Below are 14,173 nucleotides of genomic sequence, written 5' to 3'. Positions count from 1 at the left end.
ACTCCTGCATGGGGCAGGCCCCTGCTCTGAGAGGGGTTTACGCTCGCTGCCTGCCCCACAGCGGGGATGATTCCCTCGCGCTTGGAGTCTGGCAGGGGCAGGGCCTCTGCTGCTCAGCCTGCCCTGGGGAGGAGCGGCAGGGTGCGGCCCTGTGTCCGTCTCCCCCACTGCCCCCGGAAGTGGCTGCTTTGCGGGATGCCTGAGATGCCGGGATTAATTCCCCAGCCATGGTGTGTGGTTCGGGTGAGCATTCCAGCGGCTCGCCGTCCCCCAGCTGGGGGGGACGCATGGGCACCAGCCTGGCCCAGCATCGCCACCTTTTATGGTGAAGCCGAGCGTGGAATCCAGGCCTGGGGTGACTTCATCCAACCTGGGCTGAGCCCTCGCCCTGGAGGGCCAGGCCCTGTGCATGCATCCCCCAGGGGCTGCGTGGGCCGGCTCTGCTGAGGAGCATCCTCCGCCAGCGTTGACTTCCTCCCGGGCTGACCCTAACCCTTGACCTGCTGTGCTGAGTCCCACCCAGAGGCAGCCAGATTTCTGAAACCCCCAGCCCAGCCGCCAGCATGCCCAGCTTCTCAAAGGACACCAGCTCTCTCAGCCCACAAGGGGGAACCAACTGCAGGAGCACTTCCCGGCCACCCGCCCCCAGGGAAGCCACGTGAGATCCAGCCAACTTGTTTCACAAGTGAGTACAACTTCTACTCACTCCTGACCCTTGCAGGACTTGACCTGGTGACATCTGGGCAAAACAGCCCGAGCCAGCTGCTCCTCCACGTGGACAGAACTGGGCCTAAGAAGGGGGGGCATCTTCTTAAAGCCCCCCTTCTCTCCCCCCGCTCCCCCCAGGTGCAGAGTGCAGGCCGTGGCCTGCCTGAGCTGTTTTTCCAGTGGATTAAGAGCTGAGCCGATATGGAAAAGTCTCGGAGCCACCGGCCTTGATTTATCATCCCAAGAAAGAAAAATCCCCAGCCTTGCCCTGGTTGCTATTTATTATTTTTCCAATGCTCCTAAGGAAAACCTCCAGGCTTTGCCACAGGTGGGAGGCTGTGGACACACAGTTCAGGCCAGCTGAGCCTGCGGGGGCGCTGGGTGATTTATTGTCTCCTTCACCCCATCTCTGCTGGGCGAGCTCTCCCAGCCCAAGTCTCCGGCATGGGCCGCTCAGCTGTGTAACCCCACAGGTCGCATCACTGGCCAGCGGCGGGCCCTGATTAACACTTAGAGGCACCTGCCCTGGTTGATGAAGGTGGAGTGGTGGGTTCTGGCTGCCAAAGGGGCAAAAGCCCCTTGAATCAGGGCCTGTTAAGGGACTGCAGCCCTAGCCCCAAAGCCAGGTCACGCCTGAGCTGGGAAAGGCCCCATGTCCCATTCTCTGCCCCCTAGAGTCAGCCACTCTCCCTGCCCAGGGGCTGGCTGGAGCCACTGCCCTGATCTCCTTTCTTACCCACCCCGGGGCTGGATCAGAACCAATGCTGGAGCCTGGACTGCCCCTCTAGTTTTGTTTCCAGTCCACCCCCTTGCTCTGGGCGAAAGCAGAGTCTGTTCCACCAGGGGCTAGCAGGAGTCAGCTGGGCCGTGCCACCCTCAAAGCAGAGCCATGATAAGGAGCATGAGCTTGGGCCCAGCCATCACGCTGAACCCGGGGCGCTGGCAGTTAACAGAACCCTGCCTGGTTCCTGGCCTGCGGGTGGAGGGACCCTAAACCCATGTGGCAGGGAGCACAGCTCTGAAAGCCGGGGCCCTGTGGGGGTGGGGGCAGCAGGTGCCTTGCCAGGAAGGCAGAGAAGCAGAGGGCAGGCAGCCCTAGAGTTAAGGCGATTGCCCAGCTGGTGCTGCGGGAAGGGAGTGACCAGCCAGCCCCAGTGGAGTTGGGCCTATGGGGAAGCCAGCTGCCTCCTTGATCCCCAGCCAGCAATGGGAGAATGGGGGGCACAGTGACTCCTGCCCCATGTACCATGGAATGGGGCCCTCCACCATAATGTCTATGACAGGTCCTGGGTGGTTAGCGTGGGGGGGGGGCAGGGACTCCTGGGTTCAATCAGCAGCTCTGGGAGGAGCGTGAAGTTGAGTGGTTACAGCAGCTAGGGGGCAGGGCTGGAAGTCAGGGTCCCAATCCTGGCTCTGCCATGAGGTGCTGTGCAGCTAAGTCCCTTCCCCCTTGGTGCCTCAGTTTCCCCATTCTGTCCAATGATGCTCCTGACCAGGAGGCTGCCCCAGCCTGGACCCCTGTGCGCCCCTCCAGCTGAGCATCGTGGAGTGACATTGAACATACTCATGGGGCCAACGCCCTCCCTGCTGCAGCCAGTTCCTGGCCCTGCTACGCTGCCGCGTAAAGGAAAACCCAGCCGTGATTTATCCCCAGGGAGTCGGGCTGCCCTTGGCGCAGCCCCTGGCATTCCTCGCATTGCTCTTGCCTTTCCCCACATGCTGCTCTCGTTAGCCCGGCCAGCTGGGGGGGGCGCTGTGCTGGCGGGCCTCTCAGATCTCCCTGCTAAAAATAACCCGCTGGGATGGGCCAGGAGATAACACCTGAGCCGCCTCCATTCCTAGAGCCCAGCGGTGGGCAGAGGCAGCTGGTGTGTCTGGCTGCCAGAAGCCCCCCCCAGCCCCTTTGCCTCTGCAGCTAGTTCCCAGCCCCCCCATACTGGCAGCAGGGTTGGCTCAGGCAGGCCTCAAAGGCTGAGACCTGGCTCCTCAAAGATATTTAGGTGCCTAGATCCCAGAATCAGGTGTCTAAATACCTTTGAGGTTGGCCACTGAGTGCCCGGGTTGGGGGGTGTTACTGAACAGCTGGGGGACTGGGGCTGGCCTTGCTCTGGAAAGGTCCCCCTCCCCTTGCCCACAGAGTATTTACTACTTGGTGCAAGCACCCACTACAGCCCCTCCTCCACATGGTACCCTGAGGGCCAGACTAATGGGAGTCAAATATCTTTAGCTCCCAGGTGGGAAGAGCTGAATTCTGCTTGTGGCGCTGTACAAGGTGAGGCCTGCGGATGTGCCTGTATCTAGTAGCAGTGAGTTCCACAGGCTTTTGGGCCAGCCACTGGGAACGTTCTGTCTCCCTGGAGTCAGCCTGGAGGGCAAGTCTAGTCAAAGTACAATCCCTGCATTACATAACAGAGCCTCACCCACCAGGGCTTCCTTCCCCGCCTCAACTAGCCTGTGTCTAGTATTTCAGGGGTTCAAAATGCTTTATTGTTAATGGCATCCCTAGCTGCTGGTGGGTGACAGCATCACCATTTGACAGAGGGGCAAGCACGGGCCATCTTTCCCTACGCAGTGGGGGGAAGGCTGGGCTCTGAAAACCAGAGCCCTGCGAAAGACTGAGGAGGAGGGAAGTTCCAGACTAGGAAACACTCGACCCCCACTTCCCTTTGGTGCTGGGAAGAGAACCCAGGCGTCCTGACTCCCACTCCTCCAACAGCTAGCCCTCACCCCCTCCTAGAGTGAGGAAGAGAACCCAGGTGTCTGGACCACCCCCTTGGAAGTCTAGCCCATTCCCTTCCCTCTGGGGTGTTTCCACTCCTGCCATCTCCCTCCAGCCTGGCAGGGCCTGGCTTCACCGCCCTGCTCGCCATTGGCACAGCCGGCGGAGGAAGGAGTGGAAGGAATGCGCTCGGCCGGCCCCAGTCCCAGACGGCGCCGAGCCCTCTCCTGTCAGCGCCGGCCCTGATTTATCCCCGGGGCCTGTGACGCTGCGTGCAATCCCCCTGCCTCGGCCCGGCGCAGGGAGATGTTCCATACACGGCAGGACTAAGCCGGGAACCAGACGGCTGCTCTTCCCCTCCGCCCCCAAATTCTTCTTCCTCCTTTGCTGACCTTTCCCTCGGCATTCCCGGAACGCAAGGACAAGTGGAAGCAGCTGAGCGCCATCCCCGGGGAGTCCTACCTGCAGTGGCATGATGGGAGATTCCCCACGGCACTGACCTACCCCGAGCCACCAGCTCACGCTGGGCTCTGTGGTAGATCTCACGCTAGGCAGCATCCAGCCAGAGCTGTACTTGGAGGGGAGACCATCAAGCTGCCACCCAAGGCGCACACAGATGACAGAGGCCTGCGGCTGCTAGTGAAGGGGGAACTTGTGGTAGAAACCTCTAGGATTTACCTAGGGCCCAGCCCACGGCTCAGGGGTGCGGGGAAGCAGAGACCAGCTGAGCACACATGCTCATTAAAGGCTCCAGAACCTTCGTGCAGGGCTGGTGTCTGGCCAAAATCCTAGCTCCTCATTCCACTACAGCCCCATAATTGCCTGCTGCAGTTGCCCGCTGCCCTGCAGCGTCGCTCCACCCCAGAGCTGGGCGAGTGACCCAGACAGACCTTTGGGTTTAATGACACCTCCCTTGTTTGACTACTTGGGTCAAACAAGAATCCTAGAAACAAAGAGCTGGACGGGACCTCGAGAAGTCCAGCCCCCGGCACTGAGGCAGGACTGTGTAAACCTAGACCATCCCTGACAGGTGTCCATTCAACCTGTTCTTGAAATCCTCCAAGGCCGGGGATCCTGTAGCCTCTGGAGCTTCACGGAGTGTTAGAAAGGTAACCGAAATCTCCCTTGATAGGAGCAGAAACTTTAACTCCAGAGGTATTTAAGCTCTGGAGTAGGCATCCAAGCTGCTGTCTAACGGCTGTGGGAACCCCCAGGGGTAATGGGGTGTGAGGGCCAAGCCTGGGGCAGAGGATGGCAAAGGAAATTGGGCTGAGGCAGGAAGGGTTAGAGGCTGTGGTATCGGGGAGCCCCATGCAGGCCGCAGCGTAGGGGATGGGGCAGGTGACATAAGGGGGATTTTCTCTCTGGTTCATCCCTGGGCTGTGCTGGTGGGAGGCAGGAAGTTGGGGAGACAGAAGCATGGATGATGCAGCTGGGAAAGCCCTCTAGCCCTTGCTCCCCAAGGCTGGGCTGGCTCCCGAGTTTATGGAAGAAGCATCCGAGTAGAACAGGGCACGGGCTCCTCCCGAAGCGCACAGCTCTGGGGAGGTGACCTGCCCTCCACCTGGTCTAGCAGGGGCGGAGTCTGTGCCACACGCAGCCAGCCGTTGGTTCCAGGGAGCAGCCGGCACTAGGCAGGCTGGCCACAAGCCGCCCAGGGCAGCCTTCTTCTAGCTTGGGATCAGAGGCCACATAGTGGCCTGTCCTGAAAAATAGGCCCCTTCTGACCTCTGGCTACCGGTTACCCCAACGCCCCACAGGCTGCCTGGATGTGGAGAGCTAAATCGGGCACCCCCACCTCCTAGGGCCAAAGGGGTTTGGGTGCATAGCAGGGGCTGCTGCCCATCTCTTCCTCTCCTCTTTATCTAGCCCAGGAAGCTGAGGGCCTGATCCTGCCAGCACCCTCCGGGGGAACCGCAGTGACTACAGGACTGGGTCAGAGGCCTTCCAGGGCCTGCCCCGAATCAGGGAGAGACGGGGGAGAAGGCAAAGTGCTCATGGGAGGGTGAAGTGAACCTGATGCCCTGCACTGCCTCCTCTGGGCCTACAACTGGAGGGTTGTCTGCGGCAACTGCCCCCTGAGCTGCATTGTGGGAAAGGGGGAAGTTCGAGCCAGCTGAGCATTGCTGCCTCGCAGAGCCAGGAGAGGGAAACCTGCCTGATCTCCAGCGTGGAACCAAGTCAAGCCCAGTAAATCCCGGCTCCATCCCATCCACCAGGGCCAGGAGTCCCCCCTTTCCGGCCGTCTCGCCAGACAGACACAGGCCTGGGCAGCCCGTCCGGCCAGGCGCACTCATGCTCTACTAACAGGCTGTTACCAGCCGGCTCAACGTGTTACCCTAGCCCACCCCTGCCGCGACCCTATAATTTATGTACAATCCCCCTTCCATCTCCCCCCGCTCTCCCCCAAAGGTATTTGCACAGCAGATCTGGGTGTAATCAAGTCCAGGAATTTCCATTCAAGTATCCTGGGCTTTTTTTTTTTTTCCCCAAGATTTTCAGTTAACTCTTTCAGAGGGGGAGAGAACGAGGATTTAACCCCATCCCAGCTCCCCAAACCCCACCGCTCTAACGTCGCTTTCAGTCAAACAACCCGGGGCCGGGGTGACGTGAGCGGGCGCAAGGTACCGCCTTGGAGTGCAGTTCGCGGCTAGCCAGCTCGGCCGCGAGCATCCTACCGTCCAGAGTCAAAGACTCTACCCCGACTGCAAAAGAGAGACCGGATCGAATGCAGGGTCAAGACACCAACGCCAGAGACTCCGCTGGGAACGAGTCTCCTTCCAGCCCCCCTGAACCCGCCCTGCATTTGGCCCAGCATGGAATGTTTCAAGGATTACGAAGAGTTAACGCCTGCCCTGCCAACCCCCCAGGCCATCCCAAGGAGGATATAAATTAGAGATGAGCCACCTTCCTTTCAGAAGCCAACCCGGCTTAATTGGGGAAGGATGGATTCATCCCAGCTCCTCTGCAGCATCTCGTTCATCCTCCTGGTCAGACCCGCTGTCTCCCAGCCACTGGAAGACAAGAGGCCCATGCTGATGGAAGAGCAAGAGCCGGGTACCAGCATCAGGGACCTGCTCTGGGCACTCCTAGGTATGAGACACTTTCAGTGCTGTTCCCAGGCAGGGCAGTGCCAGGGTGGCGGGGGCATGTTCCCATTTTGTACGGTTATTTCCCCAACCCCGGCGATTTCTGGGCTAAGGGTAACTGACCTCAAGCTTTATCCTCACAAATGCCTGGGAGGCAAGGCAGTGCTATGATCCCCCTTGCACACATGAGGAAACTGAGGCACGGGGAGGCGAAGGTCACACAGGGAATCTGTGGTGGAGCCCGGAATTGCACCTGGATCTTAGTGAGCTAGTGCCCTAACGACGGAGTGCACTCTCTATGCTCCCAAGGTAGAGTGGACAGCAGAGGGATGAATTTTCCAGCTGGCAGGGAGAAGAGTTCAGTTCAGTCCTCGGGGCCACTCAATCCTTGCTAAGAGGCTAGCTAGGGGCACGGCAGGGGAGGGTATATGTACATAAAATTACTGGATTAGAGCAGGCGATTCTGCTCTCTAACCCCAGCCATCGGACCGGCAGACCGAGAGCAGAGCAGCAGAAAGACATGCACACGCTAGATGTGCAGTATCAGCTGGTAGAGACGAGGGAAATTACCGCTATAAATCTAGGCGGCTGCACGCTCTAGGCACTCAGATACTGCAAGGGCTGAGCATGGAATAAATGTCTGGGTAGATCTGTGTGGGTGGGGGGGGGGGTTAAACCCATCCCTCAGTTCACTGTCAATGGCATCACTCAATTCGCTGTACAAAGTCCATTGATCCTCATGCTTCAGGGCTTGAGGTGAGCAACAACAGAGGGGTCAGGAAGGTACTGCTTCCCCCTCCACCGCCCCAGTCCAATTATTAAATGACCAGCCACTGGGGATTTAGTTTCTTCCTCTGACGCATCTAGTACAGGTCATGGCTGGAGTCAAGAGGCCAAACGGGATGGGCCATTGCCCAGATTGGATGCAGCAGGGCTACAGGACGATAGGACCCACTGGTGTGAACAAACGAGGGGGGATATGAGACCAGACCCAACAGGGGAGGGTATGGGACCCTCTAGTTTAGTCTGATACAGCACAGGGGGGATATTGACTAGTAGCGTGGGTACAACACATCCTGTCTTCCCCTCCTAACAATACAAAACCTCTGACTTCTCCAGCTGTGTCCACCGCAGGATCGCTGCGTGGAGGATCGGAGTAGCCTCCTGTAGAATCACTGGGATCCCCAATGGTTTGAGTCGCTTAAAACTTGACAGTGCAAAAAGCTCAGCATCGCTTCTCACTTTTAAACGATCCCATTGATGGGGCTTCTGCCAGCCTCTCTAGCCCCAGAGCCAGCCGTCCCGAAAGCCATCCGAGGTCACCCTTGCTCCTGCACCCCGGGACTCTCCTTGTCCCTTCACAGTGGCTATTCAGCTACGCCCTGTCACCCAGGAGCCGCAGCCTCTGGATTGCTGCTGCTGCTGCTTTCCTCTGAGCTCCCTGCAAAGCGTCTCCATCTCCCTGGTGCCGAGTTTGTCCTTGGTTCAGAAGCACAATGGCAGACAGGATTCTCCCCTCTTTGCCCAGTGGTGGCGGATCACCACAGGGGCAGTCTGGGCCATACAGGGGTTCCCTCTTCCCTGCTCAAGGAGGTGGTGGGTGGGATTCCGGGCCTGGGCTGTGCCTTCAGCACCCCTCCCCAGTTTGGCGTGATCTGTCTCTCTCTGTTTCAGAGACGCACATGCCAAAGGGACCTTCCCTGCACGTCCCGGACAACCCTAGAAACCTGCTGCCCTACGCCTCCCCCAAGCCGGCCAAGAGCCGTCAGAAACGCTTGTGGGAGCAGCCAGAGGAGCAGGAGTGCCGGCTGCGGAGCTTGCTGTTGCGCGTCAGGGACCTGGGCCTGGGCTACGACTCCGAGGAGACCATCCTGTTCAAGTATTGCAGTGGGAGCTGCCCCAAGGCCCGCACCAACCACGACCTGACGCTCTCCGTGCTGCTCCAGAAGAGCGAGATCCCGGCCCTGGGTGAGGAGAAGATCGTTGGCGACCCCTGCTGCCGGCCAACACACTACGAGGACGTGGCCTTCCTGGACAACAGCCACCAGTGGCATGAGGTGGAGAAGCTCTCTGCTTCTGCCTGCTCCTGCGTGGGCTGATGTCGCTGGCGGGAGGGTGCGTCAGCAGGGTGGGTGTAGTGCCGATGTTAAAGCAGTCAGTGTTTCTTCCTCCCACACCCTTGAACCCGTAGCCTGAGAGAAGCCCAAACTCCATGCCACAGATCCCACAGGACGGGGGCCGGGACTTTTGCCCTCCCTCTAGGGGTGGGAGAAGGGAACTGCTATCAAAACAACAATGGTGTTCACTTCACACCACCCCCTCCTTCCAACCCCATCCTGTTTCTTTGCATTACTGAGATGCTAGCTTGTTTGCTAAGGCCTGGAACTTCAAAGGCATTTAGGCTCCTAACTTCCACTGAAAACAATGGGAGTTAGGAGCCTAAATACCTTGGAGGCTCTGAGCCCGAGATCCTGCCTGGAGGAGGTGTGCATGGCTCATCTACACACAGGTGCAGGGGGAGAGCTGGACGATAAGAGATATTTATGGATTCCTAAGTTATTTATTTATTTGGTTTCTTCCACTAAGGGCAGGGCGGGCTAGGGATCTCATTCCCGCTGCCTCCCTACCTGAGCTTCTTAGAGTCCCTTTTTAATTTATTTGCTTCTTTCCGCTAGTAGAGAGTCGGGATTGTGTTTGTTTGCTCGTTTTCAGGCATGTCTTGGGAACAGCTGAAATGTACACGGTGGTTTCAAACTAATAAAAGCCGTGAAACTGATCAAAAGACGTGTGGCTATTTTGTGGTACAGATGGGAAAGGATTACTTCCTTCGAGCTAGCCCAGGGTCGTCCCTTAGGCAGACCACAATGTGGCCCTGTTTGCAGCTGGCCTTTAGGAACTACTGGAACAAAAATGATTAATAATAACTTTGAAAAAAGGTAGGTTAAAATAAATTATTTTTAATGAGGGAAATTCACCAAAATTCACCAGCGCCAGCGGTTCTCTTTAAAAACCAACAGAAGCAGCACACTTCTGTCTGAATTCTATTTACCTGCTGTTGTTAAAGTCACCCCATGCCCCGTCACAAAGATCACAGGGGAGATATTTCTATTTTAGATTTTACTTGTTGGGTTTAACACGGCCTATGCAATCAAGCCAGCTTCCCTTGCCCCGTGGGTAGCCAATACGGTGCATTAAATCATTTGTTAATGGCACTGCTGATGACACAGTAGGTACCTGGGTGGTTGTTGAGGGTACACACATCCACAGGCTCCTCCATGGCTGCGTGTTGACAGGAGAAGTCCCCTGGCTTAGTCTTGGCTACAAACCTCCATGGAGTGAAAGCGTAAACCAGATCAACTGAAAACAGTCAGCTCTGCTCCAGCCCGGAGAGGGGAGGAAGGCTGGTTTCCAATCCCACAGCTCCACTCGTGGCTCTAGCTTGGGGCTGGTGGCACTGGCAGGTTCCTGCAGATGACAGAAATCCTCCTCTCTCGCGGGATCTTCTGGCCATCAAAAAAGGACTCCTCGTCTTTGAGGATCTCGTGGGTGAACTCGTAGCGAGCCGGGCCTCTGTGAAAGGAGGGAAGAGAGGAAATCTGGCTCAGCCCAAGAGCCACTGGCCTCTATGACTCTATAACATATGACTAGGGAGACCCAACTTCAATTCCATGCACTGCCAGAGACCCCCTGTGAGACCACAGGCAAGTCACTTAGTATTTGTGCCTCAGTTTCCACAGCAGTACACTGGGTATAAAAGCCCTGCTCTGTTCCACAGGGGGTTGTGAGAATAAATACAGTCCTCAGATACTATGGGGATGGACCAAAAATGGGCCTTAGGTAGAACCTCTAAGGGTGAGTCCAGCGTCCACGGCACATTCAGTCCTCGGCCTCTGCGCTGAGACTGAAATCAGGATGCCCAGTCTCCAGCCCCAGCTGCCACTAAGGGAGGCACTGAGGCCTAGTGGGTAGAGACTGGGAGTCAGGAGACGTAGGTTCTGTTTCTGGCTCTGCCACTGGCTCGCGGGGTGACCTTGGGTACGTCACTTTTCTGCTCTGTGCCTCAGTTTCCCCATCTGTAAATCAGGGATAATTATACTGACCTCCTTGGTAAAGCCCTCTGAGATGTGCTGCTGGTAAGAACTATTCAGGACCTAGGGATTATTAACATTCCTCCCTCCCCCACCCCTCCAAAACTAACTCCTCTCAGAAATCACCTCCTCTGGCACCTCTCACAAAGTTGACAGCAGAGACAAAGCGCTGTCATGTCTAGGGCTCGCCACACCCCCACCTGATGGGCCACGTTACCTGAGGATGTACAGAGAACGGCGCGGCAGCAACAGGTCCATCCAGTCCTCTGGGTTCTGTTCGCTGACCAGCCGCATCACACTGGAGGACAGCAAGGACAGCCCCGCAATCGTGCAGCCGCAAAACTAATGCGAGGAAGAAAAGTAACGATAAAAGCCAGTAATGCAGCCAGGCATTTCTATCCCATTGTTCATCCTAGCCCTTTGGAACCCAGCACGGAGGTCTCCCACCCAGCGATCGCAACCACCTCTGGGGTGGCACGCTGCAGCTGCTTACCAGCGCACAGCAACACATGGCAATTTTAGGACAGGGAGTGAAGAATCACATATCCAAAATGAAACTGCAGGGAAATTTAGGAAGAGCCAACTATTGACCTAAATTGGAATTAGGCCAGGATGTGGGGATACCCCCTCGCATTGAAAAAAAAAAACAACAAAACCCTGGGATCATCACTGCTAAAGTAGTCCTGCCTTTCTTTTTATTCTTCACCCAAAAGAGCAACCCATGATATCATGCTGGCACTACGCTGGGGCACTAGCTCAGAGCAGAGAGTGCCTGCCCCCTAGCCTGCTGAGCCACCCACCCCGATCCCTACAGAATAAAGGTTTTGCTTCCCAGCGCTGACTTGACCGTACGCAGCTTAGGATGAGCAATGAAGCCCGAGGTGCTCTGGCTGAAGGATAAAACCAAATGTCTCTGTTCTCTCTATCCCCACCCAGCCCCTTCGATCCTCCAGCCTCAGCTCCCTCCAACCAGATCGCATCTGAGCCCTGCAGCTTCACCTTGACACTGTCTACGTGAGGTTTGATGTAGCCGCTTTTATCCAGGTCAAGGACGTGGACTAGCGAGAGCGGAGACATTCCTGGCAGGAAGGCCGTACCCCGGACCCGCTGCAAGATTTCCTGGCTCTCCTCGCTCCACTGGGCTATCTCTGTTTCCCGGAAGCCATGAATAGCCTGGATGAGAGAACGCCATGGTAACGAATTGGAGCGTCTCCGCTTTGTCCTGTGCCCAGGTAAGCCCAACCCCCGACTGACAGAGGGATGCTCCTCTGGGGGATGATTCCCTGTGCCCATCTTTATCCAAGACACCCCACGCCGCACCTGGGGCCAATCTGAGCCGTATCAACCCACTCCTGCATTGGCTCCCATGACCTCCCTTCAGCACCCCCCATCCCTATGGTAGGGAATTCGCTCTGTTCCCCACTTCTCCTATGCCCAGCGAGCCAACATCCACCCTTCACATGCCCAACCCTTCAGGACACCTCAATAACTGGGTGGCCGGCTGCTAGCCAGCCACTCACCTGTAAGGCCCACCAGCTGCCTGCCCCCTGCGCCCATCCCCCAAGACACCCTCCCCCCAGAGAGCCCAGGGCACGGAGAAGCCACTCCCACCCCATAACCAGCTTGCTTCCCTTTTTCCACCAGGAGCCTCCTCTCCCCTGCCCCCAAGAAGCACATGCTCGACTTAGACCCGCTAAGACCACAGAAGTCAAGGAGAACCCCCTGGATACCCAGGCTGAGCCCCCACAAAAGGGCAGCTCAGCCCCCATCAGCTCCTATGGAGCCCAGCTTAGCCCCAATAACTGCAGCCCCCCAAGTTTCCCTGTTCAGAGCACACAGCGCTGCTCAGGCATCCAGAACCCAGCTTAGAACAATCGAGGGACCCCCCAAAATCTGCTTCGCCCCGCATCCCCCCAATAACGCCCAAAGGCTCCTAACTCAGACCTGACACCTGCTAGCTCCCTCCCCAACCCCGGGGAGCCCCGCCCCCCATGTTCCCTCCCCAACTAACCCCCCCCCGCCAATACTGAGCTCACTTCACAACCTGCCCCCTCCCCAAACATTCAGCTCCTCCCAGCTGCCCTCCTGCAGCTCAGCTCCCTGCCGCCCTCCTGCAGCTCAGCTCCCTGCCCACCACAGACCTGCCCAGTTCTCCCCATTGCCAGCCCCCCAGGCTCCCCCACCCCGCCCCCTCCCGCGGCTGCCCCGCCCCGCCCCCGCCCCGCGGCTCGCCCCGCCCCCCGCCCCCTCCCGCGGCTCGCCCCGCCCCCGCCCAGCGCCCCGCCCCCTCCCGCGGCTGCCCCGCCCCCTCCCGCGGCTGCCCCGCCCCGCGCCCCGCGGCTCGCCCCGCGCCGCCCCCCGCCCCCTCCCGCGGCTGCCCCGCCCCCGCCCCGCGCCGCCCCCTCCCGCGGCTGCCCCGCCCCCCGGCTCACCCCGCCCCCTCCCGCGGCTGCCCCGCCCCGCCCCTCCCGCGGCTGCCCCGCCCCGCGCCCCGCCCCCTCCCGCGGCTGCCCCGCCCCCTCCCGCGGCTCGCCCCGCCCCGCCCCCCGCCCCCGCCCAGCGCCCCGCCCCCCGCCCCGCCCCCTCCCGCGGCTGCCCCGCCCCCGCCCCCCGGCTCGCCCCGCCCCGCCCCGCCCCCCGGCTCACCCCGTCCCAGTGGTCGAACTGGTAGCGGCGGCGGCGCAGCTGCGGCTCCAGCTCGCGGCCCAGCGCCGCCTCCTCGGGGCCGCTGAGGAAGCCGGGCCGCACCCCCGCCTGGCCCCGCAGCCGCCGCGCCACGCCCGGCCCCGAGGCCCGCACCAGCGCCGGGGCCTCCCCGCACAGGGCCCGCCGGGGCCAGGCGGCCGCAGCGCGGCGCAGGGGGCCAGGCCCGGGCGGGGGCAGGCGGGCCGCGGCGCGGTGCATTGTGGGCGGGGCCTGGCGGAAGGAAGAAAAATGGGCGACGCCCGGGGCATTGTGGGAAGTAGGGGTCTGGCCCTCGCTCTCCGCCCCCCCGGTGCATTGTGGGAAGGAGCGACATGGGCGTCCCCGACCCTCTCCCCCGGTGCATTGTGGGAAGGAGCGACATGGGCGTCCCCGACCCTCTCCCCCGGTGCATTGTGGGAAAGAGCGACATGGGCGTCCCTGACCCTCCCCCCGGTGCATTGTGGGAAAGAGCGATATGTATCCCTGACCCTCTCCCCCGGTGCATTGTGGGAAAGAGCGACATGGGCGTCCCTGACCCTCCCCCCGGTGCATTGTGGGAAAGAGCGACATGGGCGTCCCTGACCCTCCCCCGCAGTGCATTGTGGGAAGGATTAAGTGACTTGACAACTGCCCCAGTGCATTCTGGGACCGAGGGACAGCCATGGGCAGCCGCCCCAGTGCATGATGGGAAGCAGAGACCGGGCCAGGAAGAAGGGGCATCAGTCCCTGGGTCCAGAGGTGCAGGACTTTGGCCATCCCTGGCTCAGGGCCGAGAAGCAAGGGCCGCCCTGCTCCATGCAAACTCCTTGGGCAGCTCCACCCCCGAGACAGCTTCTGCCCCCGCAGAAATTTACCCACATTGGCCTGGCAAGGCTGGAGCTTGC

The 14,173-nt window shown here is 59.5% G+C and overlaps 2 protein-coding genes across 2 annotated transcripts; one reads left to right on the top strand and one right to left on the bottom strand.

Annotated features, from left to right (window-relative positions):
* Window positions 1-31: 31 nt before the first annotated feature.
* PSPN (persephin) lies at window positions 32-9,372 on the top strand. The gene is made up of 3 exons (XM_084610352.1): window positions 32-685; window positions 5,922-6,520; window positions 8,191-9,372. The coding sequence occupies exons 2-3, from the start codon at window positions 6,373-6,375 to the stop codon at window positions 8,613-8,615; spliced, it is 573 nt and encodes a 190-aa protein (XP_084466478.1). The 5' UTR covers window positions 32-685; window positions 5,922-6,372; the 3' UTR covers window positions 8,616-9,372.
* An 81-nt stretch (window positions 9,373-9,453) lies between these two features.
* On the bottom strand, window positions 9,454-13,523 carry ALKBH7 (alkB homolog 7). The gene is made up of 4 exons (XM_084610350.1): window positions 13,251-13,523; window positions 11,604-11,777; window positions 10,822-10,946; window positions 9,454-10,086 (listed from the first exon to the last, which is right to left on the bottom strand). Exons 1-4 carry the CDS (start codon window positions 13,506-13,508, stop codon window positions 9,951-9,953), a joined length of 693 nt encoding a protein of 230 aa, XP_084466476.1. The 5' UTR covers window positions 13,509-13,523; the 3' UTR covers window positions 9,454-9,950.
* Window positions 13,524-14,173: the final 650 nt, after the last annotated feature.

This window comes from Lepidochelys olivacea, assembly GCF_965140295.1.
Source record: "Lepidochelys olivacea isolate rLepOli2 genome assembly, chromosome: 20".
NCBI classification, from domain to species: Eukaryota; Metazoa; Chordata; order Testudines; family Cheloniidae; genus Lepidochelys; species Lepidochelys olivacea.
The sequence above is the reverse complement of the archived record's forward strand: the minus strand, read 5'-3'. Positions and strand labels throughout refer to the sequence as shown.

What these genes read in the sequence shown, in the direction of transcription:
- PSPN (XM_084610352.1), top strand. Translation starts at nt 6,373, where the DNA reads ATGGATTCATCCCAGCTCCTCTGCAGCATCTCGTTCATCCTCCTGGTC. An exon ending in CCTGCTCTGGGCACTCCTAG is followed by an intron (nt 6,521 to 8,190) that starts GTATGAGACACT and finishes TCTCTGTTTCAG; the next exon opens with AGACGCACATGCCAAAGGGA.
- ALKBH7 (XM_084610350.1), bottom strand. Translation starts at nt 13,508, where the DNA reads ATGCACCGCGCCGCGGCCCGCCTGCCCCCGCCCGGGCCTGGCCCCCTG. An exon ending in AGTTCGACCACTGGGACGGG is followed by an intron (nt 11,778 to 13,250) that starts GTGAGCCGGGGG and finishes TCTCTCATCCAG; the next exon opens with GCTATTCATGGCTTCCGGGA. An exon ending in CGTTCTCTGTACATCCTCAG is followed by an intron (nt 10,087 to 10,821) that starts GTAACGTGGCCC and finishes CTCCTTTCACAG; the next exon opens with AGGCCCGGCTCGCTACGAGT.